Source organism: Oncorhynchus masou, unplaced genomic scaffold (genome assembly GCF_036934945.1).
Source record: "Oncorhynchus masou masou isolate Uvic2021 unplaced genomic scaffold, UVic_Omas_1.1 unplaced_scaffold_1112, whole genome shotgun sequence".
NCBI lineage: Eukaryota > Metazoa > Chordata > Actinopteri > Salmoniformes > Salmonidae > Oncorhynchus > Oncorhynchus masou.
Genome location: NW_027000847.1, coordinates 199,570 through 216,835, shown reverse-complemented (window position 1 = coordinate 216,835; position 17,266 = coordinate 199,570). Strand labels below are relative to the sequence as shown.

Genomic DNA, 17,266 nt, shown 5'->3' with positions numbered 1-17,266 from the left:
TGTTTCTGGATGATGCTCCATGCTGCTTTGTTGACAACATGGCCGAGCGGCACAGATTACTGTTCCATTTGAGAAGGGAGCTCCTCCCTCAGCCATAGACTGGTGCACCGCAGTTCATCTTGATCAAATTCCCTCACTTCCACAAACACAACAAACACATTAACAACTGTTACTCCAACTGGCCATTAGTAGATTTTGCTGGTCATAAGATGTGTGATGTCATGTGTGACCTCACCTTTGTCAGATGCGTCAGCCTCGCGGCCCCTACCCCTGCCAGGTCTCTCAGCTCTACTCTCTGTCCTCGTCTCCCCCCTCCCTTCAGTCCTCCCTCCTTCTTCTCGCCCGTGGCCCCTCCCATAGCCCCTCCCCTCCTCCGGGACAGCCTCCTCCTTCCTGTCCGTCTTCTCCCTCTCTCCTCTCTCCCGCTCCCTCTCTTTCTCCTTTTCTCGCTCCCTCTCCCGTTCTCGGTCCCTGTACTCCAGAGGGTCTCGTCCGGAGCGTGTTGACGTGGTCTCTGTGGTTCTGGGTTCCCGGGTCGAGTCCTTGGTGTCCCGGTCTCTATCCCTGGTGGGGTCCCTGGAGGTACTGGTGGAGTCTCCTCGTCGGTCGCTGCGCCCGTCACCCCGGCGCTCTCGCCCCTCTTTTGTCTCCCGGTCCTCACGGGCGGCATCACGAGAAGAGCTCGTCTCTGTCATCTCAGAGTCCCGGCCGTCTTTCCGTCTCCCGCGGCTCTCTGCATGGACGTAGACAAAAACCAGTAGTTTATTTAAAGGTGGTGACCACATATAGAAAACCAGCAGTTTATTTAAAGGTGGTGACCACATATAGAAAACCAGTAGTTTATTTAAAGGTGTGACCACATATAGAAAACCAGTAGTTTATTTAAAGGGAGGTGACCACATATAGAAAACCAGTAGTTTTCTTAAAGGTGGTGACCACATATAGAAAACCAGTAGTTTATTTAAAGGTGTTGACCACATATAGAAAATCAGTAGTTTATTTAAAGGTGTTGACCACATATAGAAAATCAGTAGTTTATTTAAAGGGAGGTGACCACATATAGAAAACCAGTAGTTTATTTAAAGGTGGTGACCACATATAGAAAACCAGTAGTTTATTTAAAGGTGGTGACCACATATAGAAAATGGTCTGTTTTATGTTTATGAGTTGCTGTACCGTCTCGACGCTCGTGTCGGTGCTCCTGGGCAGGTGGGCTCCTCCCCCTCTCGCTGCGTCCTCTCTCACGCCCCCGAGAGTGGTTTCTGTCCTCCGGGGCTAGTCCTCTGAGGAGAGGAGGTGTCCCGGGAGGCTGCAGGGGAGCGGGAGGAACACCTCTGGCCAGGAGGTGAGGAGGCGGCTGGGGGCTCGCGGTTGTAGGCGGGGGATGCCGGCGGCGCCGGCGGGGGAAGGAGTGTCTCTGGGCTGAGGAGCCAGAGTGGGAGGAGGGGGAGTGGTGGCGGGGCGGGGTGGGGGTGCGCTTGTGGCGGGAGGGGAGACCTGGAAGACCAGGAGAGGACGAGGGGTTATGGTTATTCAGGGAAAGTGACCGTCTTGCTAGTCTGTCTACCATCTACACCAACTCATGAGAATCCTTCTAATAACATGACTGAAAATGCTAGTGTTCGGATAGATGGCATCTTTAGACCATCGCCTCAGGTTCAGGTGCTGCTGCATATCTCTCCATTTCTGCAAGCTGATGTTTATACTGTCATCTTACTGCTTCCGGCATGACAATGATGGTGTTATCTTCTTAGTGTCTAACAGGCTACTGACCTGTGAGGCGGGGAGGCAGCGCAAGGGGGTCTTCTGGGAGGCTACTTTTGGGGAGGTGGACTTGTTCTTCCTGGCTGACGGGGACGCCTCTCGGTCTCTGGAAGGAGAGGACACGCTGCCGGGCGTTCCTCAGACATCACTGACCGCTTGGCCTTGTGGGAGCTGTCTGACCGGTCTCTGCAAGCGCCAAGAGAAACTAAAAGTGAGTCCCTTTCATAGTATATTCAACAACAGTGCTAACAGACTTGTTTAAATGGCTGTTGTTTTCAGTGGGTCTTGTTATGCCTATTCAACGAGGCTGCTAGATCCCTCTGCAGCTTGGAGTGGAGCTGGACAAAGCATGGCAGCGAACCTCTTTACCTGCGTTTCTCCTTCTTCTCCTTGTGTTTCTCCACGCTCTCCCTCTCCCTTTCCCTCCTTGGGCGGCTTCTCCTCACACTTCTCCTTGTTCTTGTGCTTCCCCTTGTGTTTCTTCCCCCCGGCTGCCACGACAGGGTTCACCAGCGGAAGCACCGGAGGAGGGGGTTGGGGGGTGCGGGGACCTTTCTTCTTCCCGTGGCCCCCTTGGAAGATCTGGCCGTGGCGGATGCAGAGGACGACACAGAGGTCTTCTTCTCCTTCTTCCTAGAACCGGAAGCTTTAGGTCCTTTAGTGTGTTTGGGAGATCCACTGGACTTCCTGGAGGAGGGGGAACCTTTAGAGCTGGAACGCTCCGGGGATGTCTGGAATTACAACGTGGAATAAAGGCAGAATTGGTCAGCATGGACACTGAAAGGAGAGAAGCCTAAACCAGATATGAGTGTTGATATGGATGTCTCTGAACGACAATAAGGTTAGGTAGGTATCTCTTCTTACCTTGGATATGATAGTGGTCCTAGTTTTGGTGGTCGGCTCCTAGTGAGAGATTGTAAGTGTATAAGGTTATAAAACAGATCAACCTCAGTCTTAAGACATGCAGGGCTCTATGAACTATAGTAGATATAGCTACAGTCGATACATGCATACCAGTACCTCTTTCTTGATAACAATCTCCTCTCTTTTCTCCACATTCTCCTGCTCCAACTTCATGAGCTCCCGCTGGATCTTCTGTCTCTTCATCTCTAGGGATAATTCGTAGTCGTAGTCGCCGTTATCCGAGTCTAAAAGACAAATACAACAGCACATTACTTAAGGTTAGAATATGCAATACAAACAACTTTTTCCAATAGAGTGAAAAACGGTTCGACATTCATTAGTTCTCCTTTCATATGTTAATAAGGGCACATGCTTTTTTTCTTTTCGTTGTGCCTGTTGAACACGGCCCTACTTTCAAACCTCACCTTCGCGGTTGGCTTCCCACTCGGTGGTCTCTTCTTCGCTGGCAGGGCTTCTCTCTTTAGTGATTTTTATATCTTCCTTCTCCCTGTGGCGGCCTCGGGACCAGTCTCGCTGCTGCAGCACACAGACAGGTTTACATGGAAGACTCCCATACAAGTTGGTCTAATATCTAACTAGTAAAATGGTTATTCACTATGTCCTAAAGAACAAAAGAAAACCGGACATGAAAGCGAGGTGTGTGTGGAGAGTAACTCACTCTGGCTGTGGGGGACGTAGGCTCCTCTGGGTCTCTCTTTGTAGCATCTGATTCAACATCCTGCCTCTTATTCTTCATCCTCTCTCGTAGATCGCCAGTTGGTCTCTCCGCTGACCTGTTTACACACAAACATATGGTAATCTCCGGCATTGGTTCAGCATAAGACAACTGGCTTATCAAATACAATAAGAAACAGCCATGGGAGAATATTTGGACCGTCTGACTGTGTTGCCCACTTGCATAAAATATCTATTTTTCAGTTGCCTGCATACACGAATCACAGGCAATTCTCCAAGGCCATCTAACCTGCTAAAAGATCCACTAAATCCTTTGCCTCGAGGCTGAGTTCCATGTGTGTAGCGACAAGTATTGCCGTAACTGCAATTCCCAGTCTTCAACCAATTTCTACAATTAGTCTGAAAGGAAGAAAGCAAGAAAGTGTCATTTCCTGAAGCAGAAATAGGGTTTTGCTCTGATGAATCCAAAAAATTCAAAGATGTTCTTTCTCTACCTTCTCTGGACATGCATGTGTTGTATCTGTCAGTGGGTTAGATGCAGGTGTAGAGGTACACACCTCGACAGCATTACTACCAGTGCTGGGGCCAAGTCTTTCAAACACGCTGGGCCGTCGAGACGGGGTGGTGGTCTGGCTACTGCTGCTGTCAGATATGGTTTTAGAATTCTCCACTGTTACCCTCCGCCTTATCTTGGACATTCTGCAGGGCTGCAATGGTAGAATCATATATTATAAACCTGCATTGGTACATACAGAAATCTGAATATGCACTTTACTGTAAACAACAAAACATTTCAACGTTGGTTTGTCAAACCACAAAAATCAGTAGACTGGTTGACATTTCCATTTGAAACTAATGTAGCAAATTGATGCAAAGAAACATTGGGGATTTTGTGAATCTTTTTACACACTGGACACACACTGATCTGGGGTGTAATTATTCTTCCAAACAGTTGCAAAACGTTCCATTTTGCAACTAAAAATAGTTTTTAATTGTACAAATTCAGTAAGCTCCCTCCCCGTTTCGTTTGCTTCCGTTTAAGAAGTTTTGCAACAGAATCGGCTTTAATGAATACACCCCAACATCAACGTTAACGCTACCAATCAAGCCCCGATGATGAGTTAACATTAGCATATTGATACTGACTAGTTACTAACACGTTAGTTAACTAGTCATTTAGGCATATTTTTTTTGCCAGAGATCGTATCTGAAAATGCAGTTTGGTAGCTAGCTAGTTAACTAGCGAATGAAACGGGAACTTTGGATATTTATGATAACGTATTAGCATAAGCTAGCTATGCTCTCTGGGCCCGAGGCCTGTATAAGCCATCCCCATATTCTAAGATCCTGAAAGCTAATGCACATTGCATTAAAAGAGTTGCCTCACCCAAAATATTAATTCGGTGTCGCATCTATTTTCGTAGGCAATGGGATTCGCTACCTCTTGAAATCACAAATTGTATTCTTGTATTTCAATGGAAGGGGCTCCCCCTATCCGCCTTCATGTTGGCAAAGGGTGCGTGTGTAATGATTGGGTGTATTTTCAACCGTAGAGATCTAAAAGTGGAGCCGCAATATAATCTACACGCGCGGGAACTATGGATACTGGGTGTCTTCTTTTTTCTTTACACGACTTTGAGCCTGCAAGTTTGGACAGAATGGACCTATTATCATATCCATGATTCTCCACAATTTCTGAGAGATTTTTTTATTTGCTGTATTGAAAGTTAAAAGAGTGCTAATTTGCTGAGAAATAGGTTTACTAGTCCTAGGAGAGTAGCCAACACGCATGCGCGTTTTGTTTCCTACGCTCCCTACCCCTCGAGCCACCAGGGGCTAGTCGTTGGAGCGCAATGGCGGTGCACCGGGGACCTTCTTCGAAATGGCTCTTTTCCCGGGAGCAACTAGAAACAACGCCGTCCCGCCGCAGTGGAGTCGAATCTGATAGGGAACTTTCTTACCGTCAGCAAGCCGCCAACCTAATTCAGGATATGGGCCAGAGACTCAACGTGTATCCTTTCTGAAAATTAGTCTTTCAGCCCGCTATGTGGCAGCTAGGCTAACTAGCTACCAAAATGGTTGTGCCGTTTGTTAGCTTGGTACCTAGTAGCTGGCTAGCTTTCTTTGCAAGTAACTGAAACGCAGCTAAATGTGTCCATTTAAAATACAAGTTGAATGTTTTACTTCGACTAACGTTATGTCTTGGTCGGATTACAAAATAGGATACTTAACGCAGTAACTGTAACCTTTGAGGTTGTTACGCTAGCTAGTTCTTCAGCTAACTTGATAGCTACCATGCTAACCTCGTTCTGTTATGTGATCAGCTAACGGTAGCTATTATTTTGGCCTGCTAGACGTTCGCCTTAGCAGCTCTTATCGTCTACTGGATGTACGAGTAACTGTTAGTTAATCATTTTTATGAACATATATAATATGGTTTGTTATCTCACGAGGTAGTTAGTTGTGACATCTTGGTCAGCTGTGTCTCATTATTGGAGTAACGTTAGCTAACTAGCTGAGATGGGAACAAAGCTAGGTGGATTGTCACCCAACTACCGGTAAATGACATCAGCCAGCTATGATGTTAGAATAGTTTATGCATTGATTGCAGTATTACTGTTTCCGCATATCACTTGGAATACCTTAACCCTTGTATTCAGCTCTCAACTCATCATCAACACTGCAATCGTTTACATGCATAGATTTTATATGATCCACTCTTTCACTAAGTTTCATAGGAATGTAAGTATTCACCATCTCAATTGTAACATTCATTTTTTCATTTTCTGACTCGCTATGTAGCCTCTTCCTATATCTCCTAGTGCTGTCTTGCCAACTCTTATAGTCATTGTGCTTGGTGTGACAATGACTTGCAGCACAAACAGATCTGGGACAAGGCTAACTTCTATCTACAAGGGAGATCTGATGGATTTTCTTGTCGTCTTGGGCAGTGTACTGGGTTATTTGGAAATAGCCAGTTAAGTGGTCTCTATAACGTTTAAACTATTTAATATAAGCTTATCTATACATTTTAATATTTGTACCTACTTTTTAAGTAAATACCTGCAGTCAACTTGTACGTTTGAGTCATTTAGCAGATGCTCTTATCCAGAGCGACTTAGCAGATGCTCTTATCCAGAGCGACTTAGCAGATGCTCTTATCCAGAGCGACTTAGCAGATGCTCTTATCCAGAGCGACTTAGCAGATGCTCTTATCCAGAGCGACTTAGCAGATGCTCTTATCCAGAGCGACTTAGCAGATGCTCTTATCCAGAGCGACTTACAGTAAGTAGTAAGCACACTTTTTCATACTGGTCGCCTGTGAGAATCGTACCCACAACCCTGGCGTTGTAAGCTCCATGTTCTACCAGCTGAGCCACAGTGTACTACCTACACTAGTTCCCTACCACAGTTCCCCCAGAACAGTTGAGCTAGTCACATGTTTTGTAAATAGCAAAACTGGGGAAAGCGGGAGCAGGTGAATCCAACTGTGTATTGACAGAGGTCGTGTTTTATGTTGAAAGTCAAGTGTGTTTTTCCTCAATAGAGTGATCGGGGATGTGCAACTATAGTTTTACTTCACAGAAAATACAACACATTCGGCAGAAAATAAGCATAATCTGATGACGACAGAATTGCAATGCTATTTGGCTGGCAACCACACAAGTAGGCTAAATTTATTATTTTATTTTACCTTTATTTAACCAGGCAAGTCAGTTAAGAACAAATTCTTATTTTCAATGACGGCCTAGGAACAGTGGGTTAACTGCCTGTTCAGGGGCAGAACGACAGATTTGTACCTTGTCAGCTCAGGGGTTTGAACTCGCAACCTTCTGGTTACTAGTCCAACGCTCCAACCACTAGGCTACCCTGCCTCCCAATGAGCTAAATGAGCTTACAATTATAAAAAGCTATGTATTTTTTTGTTTGTTGCAAAAATGATGCATGGCCATCATATTTCTGTTTTATCATTGAAAGAATGTAGCCAGTTAATCTGGCGTTTTACCAGAGAGAAGTAGGCTGGCTACACAGAGAAAAGTGTCGTAGAAAAGTAACTACACATCAGTCAGAGAGCTGTCTGCTGATAATGTGTGAATTCTCATCAATCAAATCACATTTTATTGGTCACATATTTAGCAGATGTTATTGTGAGTGTAGTGAAATGCTTGCGTTCCTAGCTCCAACACTGCAGTAGTATCTAACAATTCACAACAATACACACATGTCAAATTATGGAATTAAGAAATATATAAATATTAGGACGAGCAATGTCATAGTGGTATTTGAGGTGTCAAAGCCTTTGGATGAGTTATCTGTACAGCTGCCACTGCAGCTTGATCGGAGGGCCTGTTGCCCGGACCTCTGGCAGTCTCTATAGGGGTGCCACAGGGTTAAATTCTCGGGCCGACTCTTCTCTGTATACATCAATGATGTCGCTCTTGCTGCTGGTGATTTTCTGATCCACTTCTACTCAGACGACACCATTCTGCATACTTTTGGCCCTTGTTTGGACACTTTGTTAACTAACCTCCAGCCAAGCTTCATTGCCATACAACTCTCCTTCCGTGGCTTCCAACTGCTCTTAAATGCAAGTAAAACTAAATGCATGCTCTTCAACCGATCACCTGCACGCCCGTCCAGCATCACTACTCTGACGGTTCTGACTTAGAATATGTGGACAACTACAAATACTTAGGTGTCTGGTTAGACTGTAAACTCTCCTTCCAGACTCACATTAAGCATCTCCAATCCTAAATTAAATCTAGAATCGGCTTCCTATTTCGCAACAAAGCATCCTTCACTCATGCTGCCAAACATACCCTCGTAAACTGACTCTCCTACCGATCCCCGACTTCGGCGATGTCATTTATAAAATAGCCTCCAAGACTGCATCCAATTTGTTGAGTAGAGTTTATCACAGTGCCATCCGTTTTGTCACCAAAGCCCCATATACTACCCACCACTGCGACCTATACGCTCTCGTTGGCTGGTCCTCGCTTCATAATCGTCGCCAAAACCACTGGCTCCAGGTCATCTACAAGTCTCTGTTAGGTAAAGCCCCGCCTTATCTCAGCTCACTGACCACCATAGCAGCACCCGCCTGTAGCATGCTCTCCAATAGGTATAGCTCACTGGTCACCCCCAAAGCCAATTCCTCCTTTGGCCGCCTTTCCTTCCAGTTCTCTGCTGCCAATGACTGGAACGAACTGCAAAAATCACTGAAGCTGGAGACTCATATATCCCTCATTAGCTTTAAGCACCAGCTGTCAGAGCAGCTTACAGATCACTGCACCTGTACATAGCCCATCTGTAAATAGCCCATACAACTACCTCATCCCCATACTGTATTTATTTATTTATCTTGCTCCTTTGCACCCCAGTATCTCTACTTGCACATTCATCTTCTGCACATTCTACCATTCCAGTGTTTATTTGCTATATTGCATTTACTTCACCACCATGGCCTATTCTTTGCCTTAGCTCCCTTATCTTACCTCATTTGCACTCACTGTATATTATTTATTTTGTTCTACTGTATTATTGACTATATGTTTAGTTTATTCCATGTTTAACTCTGTGTTGTTGTATGTGTCAAACTGCTGTGCTTTGTCTTGGCCGGGTCGCAGTTGTAAATGAGACCTTGTTCTCAACTTGCCTACCTGGTTAAATAAAGGTGAAATAAAAAAACAAATCCTTGCGTTTTTCCTCCGTTCTGGGCCTGTCTGCTTCTCCCCTATCTTCTCAGAGCAGGCAGGCCTGTTGGCCTAGAGACTCCAGACTCCACACATACATAGCGTGTACACATGCTGCTCCACAACCAGTATTGTTCAGTTGCACAATGTCTAACATTCCCTTGTAAATGTACAAACTCACCAAAATTGACTTTACATAAACATTTTTAAAAACTTTTATTTAACTAGGCAAGTCAGTTAAGAACAAATTCTTATTTACAATGACGGCCTCGGAACAGTGTGTCTGCCTTGTTCAGGGGCAGAACGACAGATTTTTACTTTGTCAGCTCGGGGATTTGATCTTGCAACCTTTCGGTTACTAGTCCACCGCTCTACCCGCAACCTTTTGGTTACTAGTCCACCTCTCTAACCGCAACCTTTCGGTTACTAGTCCACCTCTCTAACCACAACCTTTCGGTTACTAGTCCACCTCTCTAACCGCAACCTTCGGTTACTAGTCCACATCTCTAACCACCAGTCCACCTGCCGCTCCTCAGTAGCCCCTTCCTGTATATGTATAACTTTGAGCTGGACTGCCTGTTTTTGAAGAAAACATGTTTTCTGCTCGATAGCATATTTAGCTAGCAGCCTCTCTATTACTTGTGCTCAGTATGTTAGCATTCTGGTAATAGACTTCCAATAGGCGTTTTCACACCGTTTTATGGCGCACCCTTGTGCATTAAGCCTGTATTTCCTTAAATCCTGGGATGAGTGAAGGACGATATGAAAACCTGGATACCGCCCAACCTTAATGTCTTTATTTCTACAGATCATCTCCCAAACAACCTTGTTCTTGGCTGCGAAGGTGGAGGAACAACCCAGGAAGCTTGAACATGTCATCAAAGTGGCCCACGCCTGCGTCAACCCCCAGGATGCACCACTAGACACCAAGAGTAATGTAAGTGAGGCCTCTGTACCTGGGTGTTGTGATGTGGATCTCTTGTCATGGTGATACTGAGAGAGAGACACATTACAAATATGAAATCTGTTGAACTTTAGGCATACCATCAGCAAGCTCAGGAGCTGGTGATACTAGAAACGATAGTACTGCAGACGCTAGGTAAGGATCTGTCTATAGATGGATGATACATGGAAACTTCATGGGCTGCATCCCAAAGGGCACCCTATGCTTTACACAGTCAAATGCTTGTATTGTACAAGGGCACTACCCCAGTGTGGTCTAGTCTGAAGTAGTGCACTACCCCAGTGTGGTCTAGTCTAAAGTAGTGTACTACCCCAGTGTGCCCTGGTCTAAAGTAGTGCACTACCCTAGTGAGCCCTGGTCTAAAGTAGTGCACTACCCTAGTGAGCCCTGGTCTAAAGTAGTGTGCTACCCTAGTGGGCTCTGGTCTAAAGTAGTGCACTATCCCAGTGGGCCCTGGTCTAAAGTAGTGTGCTATCCCAGTGGGCCCTGGTCTAAAGTAGTGTGCTACGCTAGTGGGCCCTGGTCTAAAGTAGTGCGCTACCCCAGTGGGCCCTGGTCTAAAGTATTGCACTACCCTAGTGGGCCCTGGTCTAAAGTAGTGTACTACCCCAGTGGGCCCTGGTCCCTAAGTTGGCCCTGGTCTAGTGCCCTACCCCAGTGGGCCCTGGTCTAAAGTAGTGCACTATAAAGGGGCCCTGGTCTAAAGTAGTGCATGGGGTGCCATTTGGGACGTAGTCGTGGTACTTTTTGGTTAATTTGCATCTGGATGGCCAGTGGGCTTTGGAATGTCTAATCATGTTCCATTCCATTGTTTTCAGGTTTTGAAATAACAATTGAACATCCTCACACTGATGTTGTGAGATGTTCCCAGCTAGTGCGAGGTACAACCTTCTTCCTGTGTCTTTCCATCTTATCACCTTCTCATCTTTGACACACACACCCCGACACAGACACGTATACTTTTATTAAACCTCTCCTGTGTGTAGTAACCAGTCCTAATAATGTTTTCATTTGATTTAATTCCAGTGCTTGTCTGAGATTCCGAGCTAACCTTTGACCCCTCTCTTCCTTCTATTACAGCAAGCAAGGATTTGGCACAGACTTCCTATTTCATGGCTACCAACAGGTTGTTATCCTGACCCCGCCCCCACTATGTTGCACTGTGATGGCACACTATAGCTTCCTGTACTGGCAGGTCCCCCTTCCTGTGTCCAACGCCCTCTTTGCGCCAGGCAGGTTTCTGGTAAACCCCTAGGGGCGGTACCGGACAGCCAGCCAGGCTGCAGCAGTGCGGTGTATTGTACAAGGGCTCAGTGTTGGCACATAGGGGTTGAATGCACAATGTGAACGTGTTGGTGGTGCTGTAGACTGTCCTCACTGACCGTTTGGTTGCTACAGAGTGCATATGTCTCCTCCTTCCTAAAACACAATTGGTAGCCTGAATATAGCTTGCCACTAAAGATCAGTGAAAAGATGTAAACTATAGCATCTGTCCCGGTAAGTATGAATAACGTTTTGTTTTTTCTTGATTTATGTTTGACAAATAGAAGCTAATATATATATATATATAAGGGTAACAAGCAAATTCTTAGTAATAATTGACACACCTAATACTCCAATAGTAAAATGATCATCCATAATTCTCTCTAATATTATATGAATGACTTGTATGCTATAGGTATCCTCTTCTTTACCTTAGTAGAATATAAACATTACAGTTCATTATTTTCCTAAATTTAATTTTAGTAACTGTACTTGCCCTGACTTAGATGAATAATTTTGCTATCCTATCAACAGCAGTATACAATGTCTGGACAGAGGGCAAAAATGTTAGTTTTTTTTACACAGTCAAAAGGATACTTCCATAATTAATGTATTGCCCAGATTTTTGCAATGCGAGACTATTGAACCATTTTGCAAAAGGACATTTTAAAAAGAAAGTTGTCAAAGGTATGAGTGAGATGTGGCATAACTTGACAGGCTGGACTGGAACACAGCAGGTGGATGGTGGACATCAATTATCTCTAGGAAACGAGCTTGATCCCAATTAAATGCTCAGTACTCTCAAAGAACAAGTTTACCGTCTAGGTTGTCCTCAATGTATCAGTTTTCTAAGGTAAGATTCTGTATGAAATGGTAAGAGAAACAGCCACGATCATCCATCATAGAAAACCGCCGTGGTACGTGCCTCTGCCACTCACTCTCTCAACAGTCTGGAATATGAAGGCAGTATTATAATATGGACTGTATGCATGCAGATCAGCTGTACTCTGAGCTTTATTAGACCAGAGACATGGCTCTAGTCTGGAGACACTTCCATAGGGTCTTCAGCCATGTCCCAGGGCTAGTGCTAATGTCCTGTATTCCAACCCTAGAACTGTAGCTAACGGGTGTCTCCTCTGTGGTCTTCCCTCCGACAGCCTCCACCTCACCACGTTCTGCCTGCAGCACAAGCCCACAGTCATCGCCTGCGTCTGCATCCACCTGGCCTGTAAATGGTCCAATTGGGAGATCCCGGTCTCCACTGATGGGAAACACTGGTGGGAGTATCTGGACCGCACCGTCACGCTCACGCTGCTGGACGGTCAGAAACATTTGTGTTTTTATTTTAATTTTAAGGACAGTGGAATTCCACCCTCGTAGGGGGAGATTGGGACACTTGATTGAAGGTGTTGAACCCAAGACCTTCGGGATTCTATAGTGGAATTCCACCCTCTGTTTAGTATTTCTTGTTCATTCAGACTGAGAGTTGTCTTTGTCTGACGTAGAGCTGACCTGTCACTTCCTTCAGGGTTCTAATAGTTGTCTTTGTGTCTGACGTAGAGCTGACCTGTCACTTCCTTCAGGGTTCTAATAGTTGTCTTTGTGTCCGATGTAGAGCTGAACCATCACTGCCTTCAGGGTTCTAATAGTTGTCTTTGTGTCCGATGTAGAGCTGAACCATCACTTCCTTCAGGGTTCTAATAGTTGTCTTTGTGTCCGATGTAGAGCTGAACCATCACTTCCTTCAGGGTTCTAATAGTTGTCTTTGTGTCCGATGTAGAGCTGAACCATCACTTCCTTCAGGGTTCTAATAGTTGTCTTTGTGTCCGATGTAGAGCTGAACCATCACTTCCTTCAGGGTTCTAATAGTTGTCTTTGTGTCCTGTAGAGCTGAACCATCACTGCCTTCAGGGTTCTAATAGTTGTCTTTGTGTCCGATGTAGAGCTGAACCATCACTTCCTTCAGGGTTCTAATAGTTGTCTTTGTGTCCGATGTAGAGCTGAACCATCACTTCCTTCAGGGTTCTAATAGTTGTCTTTGTGTCCGATGTAGAGCTGAACCTGTCACTTCCTTCAGGGTTCTAATAGTCTTTGTGTCCGATGTAGAGCTGAACCATCACTTCCTTCAGGGTTCCTTCAGGGTTCTAATAGTTGTCTTTGTGTCCGATGTAGAGCTGACCTGTCACTTCCTTCAGGGTTCTAATAGTTGTCTTTGTGTCCGATGTAGAGCTGACCTGTCACTTCCTTCAGGGTTCTAATAGTTGTCTTTGTGTCCGATGTAGAGCTGAACCATCACTTCCTTCAGGGTTCTAATAGTTGTCTTTGTGTCCGATGTAGAGCTGCACCATCACTTCCTTCAGGGTTCTAAATAGTTGTCTTTGTGTCCGATGTAGAGCTGAACCATCACTTCCTTCAGGGTTCTAATAGTTGTCTTTGTGTCCGATGTAGAGCTGACCTGTCACTTCCTTCAGGGTTCTAATAGTTGTCTTTGTGTCCGATGTAGAGCTGAACCATCACTTCCTTCAGGGTTCTAATAGTTGTCTTTGTGTCCGATGTAGAGCTGACCTGTCACTTCCTTCAGGGTTCTAATAGTTGTCTTTGTGTCCGATGTAGAGCTGAACCATCACTTCCTTCAGGGTTCTAATAGTTGTCTTTGTGTCCGATGTAGAGCTGACCTGTCACTTCCTTCAGGGTTCTAATAGTTGTCTTTGTGTCCGATGTAGAGCTGAACCATCACTTCCTTCAGGGTTCTAATAGTTGTCTTTGTGTCCGATGTAGAGCTGACCTGTCACTTCCTTCAGGGTTCTAATAGTTGTCTTTGTGTCCGATGTAGAGCTGCACCATCACTTCCTTCAGGGTTCTAATAGTTGTCTTTGTGTCCGATGTAGAGCTGACCTGTCACTTCCTTCAGGGTTCTAATAGTTGTCTTTGTGTCCGATGTAGAGCTGACCATCACTTCCTTCAGGGTTCTAATAGTTGTCTTTGTGTCCGATGTAGAGCTGAACCATCACTTCCTTCAGGGTTCTAATAGTTGTCTTTGTGTCCGATGTAGAGCTGACCTGTCACTTTCAGGGTTCTAATAGGTCTTTGTGTCTGTAATGAGTTGTCACTTCCTTGTGTCCGATGTAGAGCTGACCAATGAATTCCTGCAGATTCTGGAGAAGACGCCCAGCAGGCTGAAAAGGATACGTAACTGGAGGGTAGGTTCTGCTCTCACAACTGGTGTAAGTGTTTCAGCATTTAGCCCTAGTAGCTACTACTTCACTGTTTCATCAGATTGGTTTTCTGAATGATATTGACTGACATTTGGGTGTGGAATTGTTTGGTGTTGCCCTTTTTTTTAACTGAATTTCACCACATCGCTATTCCAGGCCACACAAGCTGCCAAGAAGCCCAAGATGGACAGTCAAACGGGCGACACCTCCTTCCAAGGGACCTCCTCATTGGACGGCATCACCGGTGTGGCCGGCAGCAACTCATTCTTCTCTTCGTCTCTGTCAGACTCTGGGGAGATGGCTTCACTAGACGACATGTCTATCCCGTTCCCTCCCTACCAGGCCCTGGCTGGGGACCACGCTGAGCTGCTGGGGCTGGACCAGGGCCTTGCCTTTCTTCCTCAAGCCATCCCTTCAAAGTACCCATCAGGCAAACACGAACACAAAACGGCCAGTGCAGGCAAGCACCCACAGGCCCTACCCAATAACCCCTCGCCCTTCACCCGCCCCCCACAGAAAGTCTCCCTGGATAAGTACAGAGAGAAACAGGCAGCAGGCCTGCAGACCATGCAGAACGGTGTCCGAGAGGAGCAGAGCGGTGTGGACATGTACCAGTCCCCCGCCCTCCCTCACCACCAGTCCCATAAAAGACGCTCCCAGCCTGGGCAGGGTGTCCCCCAGCACGGGACAGCAGGAGGGACAAGGCCAGCTCTAAAAAGACACGAGGTCTCCCACCACAGGCCTCGGCGGTTGAGAACGGCGTTGCGGCCAGCAACGAGGAGCTAAAGATGAGAATCAAAGTATCTGCCGACAGGGACCAGGGCGGCCATGTTGGTGTCCCACAGGGCAAAGAGAAGTACAAAGACCACTCTGGTCCCAGCAGACACCCCAAGCACGGCCACTCGCACCCCTATTCTCTCAGCGGGAACGGCCGAGGGGCCATCGACCCCGCCCTGGCACTCAGAGTCCTCGGGGGCCATGGTAGCGACCTAGGGGGCTCCAGTTCCTCCTCCAGGAAGCGGGCCAACCCTGATGTCAGTAGTCATAACAACCACCACCACTCTGCTAAGAGCAGCAGGAGTTCCAAAGGGGCCGGAGGCTCCTCCCACTACTCTTCAGACGGTGGTGGTGGCCCGAGGACTGTGGAGAGACACCACGGTGGCCCGGAGGGGTCAAATGGAGTGCTGGGGTCTAACGGCCAACACACCGACTACAAAGACACTTTTGACATGCTGGACTCTCTGCTAAGTGCCCAGGGAATGAACCTGTAAATTCAGACAGTTAGTCGTTTGGCCTGGTTGCAGGCTGTTTGGCTCTCTTGCCAACTCCGTCCAAATATGTTTGGCTTGACATTTGAGTTGGCAAGACTGGACAAACAAATCTGGATAGTAGGCTTGGCAGGAGTTGTTGGATAGAGAGAAAATAATTCTGGAAAAAAAGTTTTTTATGATTTAAAAACAAGTAAAACATGATTTTATAACTTTGAAGTTATGTGAAAGTAACTTCGTCACCCACCCAGTCAGTCAGTCCTGTCCACACACGGTGATAATTACTGATGCTTTAAGGATCTTCAGAAATGTCCACAACATGATATATACACAGTGCTGTAATGCTACTTGTCTGCTTGCTAAAAAAAAAAACCCGGAGCCACGTTCACTGGTTCTGTGATTGACAAAATTCCAGATTTTAATTCTGTTCTTTTAAGGAGAGATAAAGAGAAGTCTGCGTTTTTATTAGTTATTTGTTATTATTGATGTGCATGTTTCAATCACATAAGGGAAGATAGCAGCCTGGTGGCGGTTCAGTGTCCACGTAAATGCGTGTACGTTTTTGTACGTTAAGAAACAACCTTATTCCTTGAAATACTCAGGTCTTGAAACTTTTTTTGATATAAAGAACGAAATAAATCTTCCTCTCTTGGCGTAATACCTGTATCTGTAGAGATGTATAACTTCTGTCATGTTGTTGGTTGAAGGCTGCAGAAGTACAGCGTCTATCTTACCGTAGAGGCTGTTTCAGTGTGCTTGTCTTCTAATGGGAGGACACGCAATCCAACTCATCACACATGGCTAGTCAGAGGACATACAAAGGCCCTTTCCCAGATCAACACCTCAGACCCTATGGGTGTATCCAAAATGGCACCCTATTCCCTATGTAGGACACTACTTTTTGACCAGGGCCCGCAGAGTTCCCAGCTGGGAAAAACACTGGGTCCTGATCAAAAGTAGTGTACTACATAGGGTATAGTGTGCCGTTTTGAGAGACACCCTTTATGCGCTTGTGGGATCTCAAGTGCTTAGGGTCTAGGGGTCGATTGGGGACTGGACCATATGCTGTCTACTGTCCAACTAAGTGGATGCCAAAGGCTGTGCCTCTAACGTACGGCAGATTATTCTAGAGCTATAAAAGAGGTTTACGTTATATCTGCTGTGAAGTGCATTTAAAAAGATATCTTGGCATATTTACAAAAAGCCTTGTGATTGTAACAAGTCGTCAACAAGTTGCTATTCTTCAATATTGATAAATGTCTAATTAACCAACCGCCATCCTATGAAAAGATCTCTAGAGGTGATTGTATATAGGACTGCAGTTCTGACTTATAACTAGCTAGTCGGTTGACTTGTTACCCCTCAGACCACACATTCTATTCTGCCATAACAGTGTATTAGGAGGTCCTAAAGCGGACACTATTGAACAAATCCTTAATATGTGTACTGGGAACCCAAATAAACGTGTAAAACTGTCGTTTTTACACACAAACGCATCAT

At 45.7% G+C, this 17,266-nt stretch overlaps 2 protein-coding genes and 1 pseudogene across 2 annotated transcripts; 2 read left to right on the top strand and 1 right to left on the bottom strand.

Moving 5' to 3' along the window:
- Positions 1-2,181: 2,181 nt before the first annotated feature.
- LOC135529181 (zinc finger CCCH domain-containing protein 13-like) lies at positions 2,182-4,848 on the bottom strand (annotated as a pseudogene).
- A 340-nt stretch (positions 4,849-5,188) lies between these two features.
- On the top strand, positions 5,189-11,159 carry LOC135529189 (cyclin-T2-like). Its single transcript, XM_064958050.1, has 6 exons — positions 5,189-5,374; positions 6,024-6,105; positions 9,865-9,993; positions 10,095-10,155; positions 10,839-10,901; positions 11,101-11,159. Exons 1-6 carry the CDS (start codon positions 5,217-5,219, stop codon positions 11,157-11,159), a joined length of 552 nt encoding a protein of 183 aa, XP_064814122.1. The 5' UTR covers positions 5,189-5,216.
- A 959-nt stretch (positions 11,160-12,118) lies between these two features.
- On the top strand, positions 12,119-15,372 carry LOC135529180 (cyclin-T2-like). Its single transcript, XM_064958039.1, has 4 exons — positions 12,119-12,136; positions 12,343-12,604; positions 14,413-14,507; positions 14,655-15,372. The coding sequence occupies exons 1-4, from the start codon at positions 12,119-12,121 to the stop codon at positions 15,282-15,284; spliced, it is 1,005 nt and encodes a 334-aa protein (XP_064814111.1). The 3' UTR covers positions 15,285-15,372.
- Positions 15,373-17,266: the final 1,894 nt, after the last annotated feature.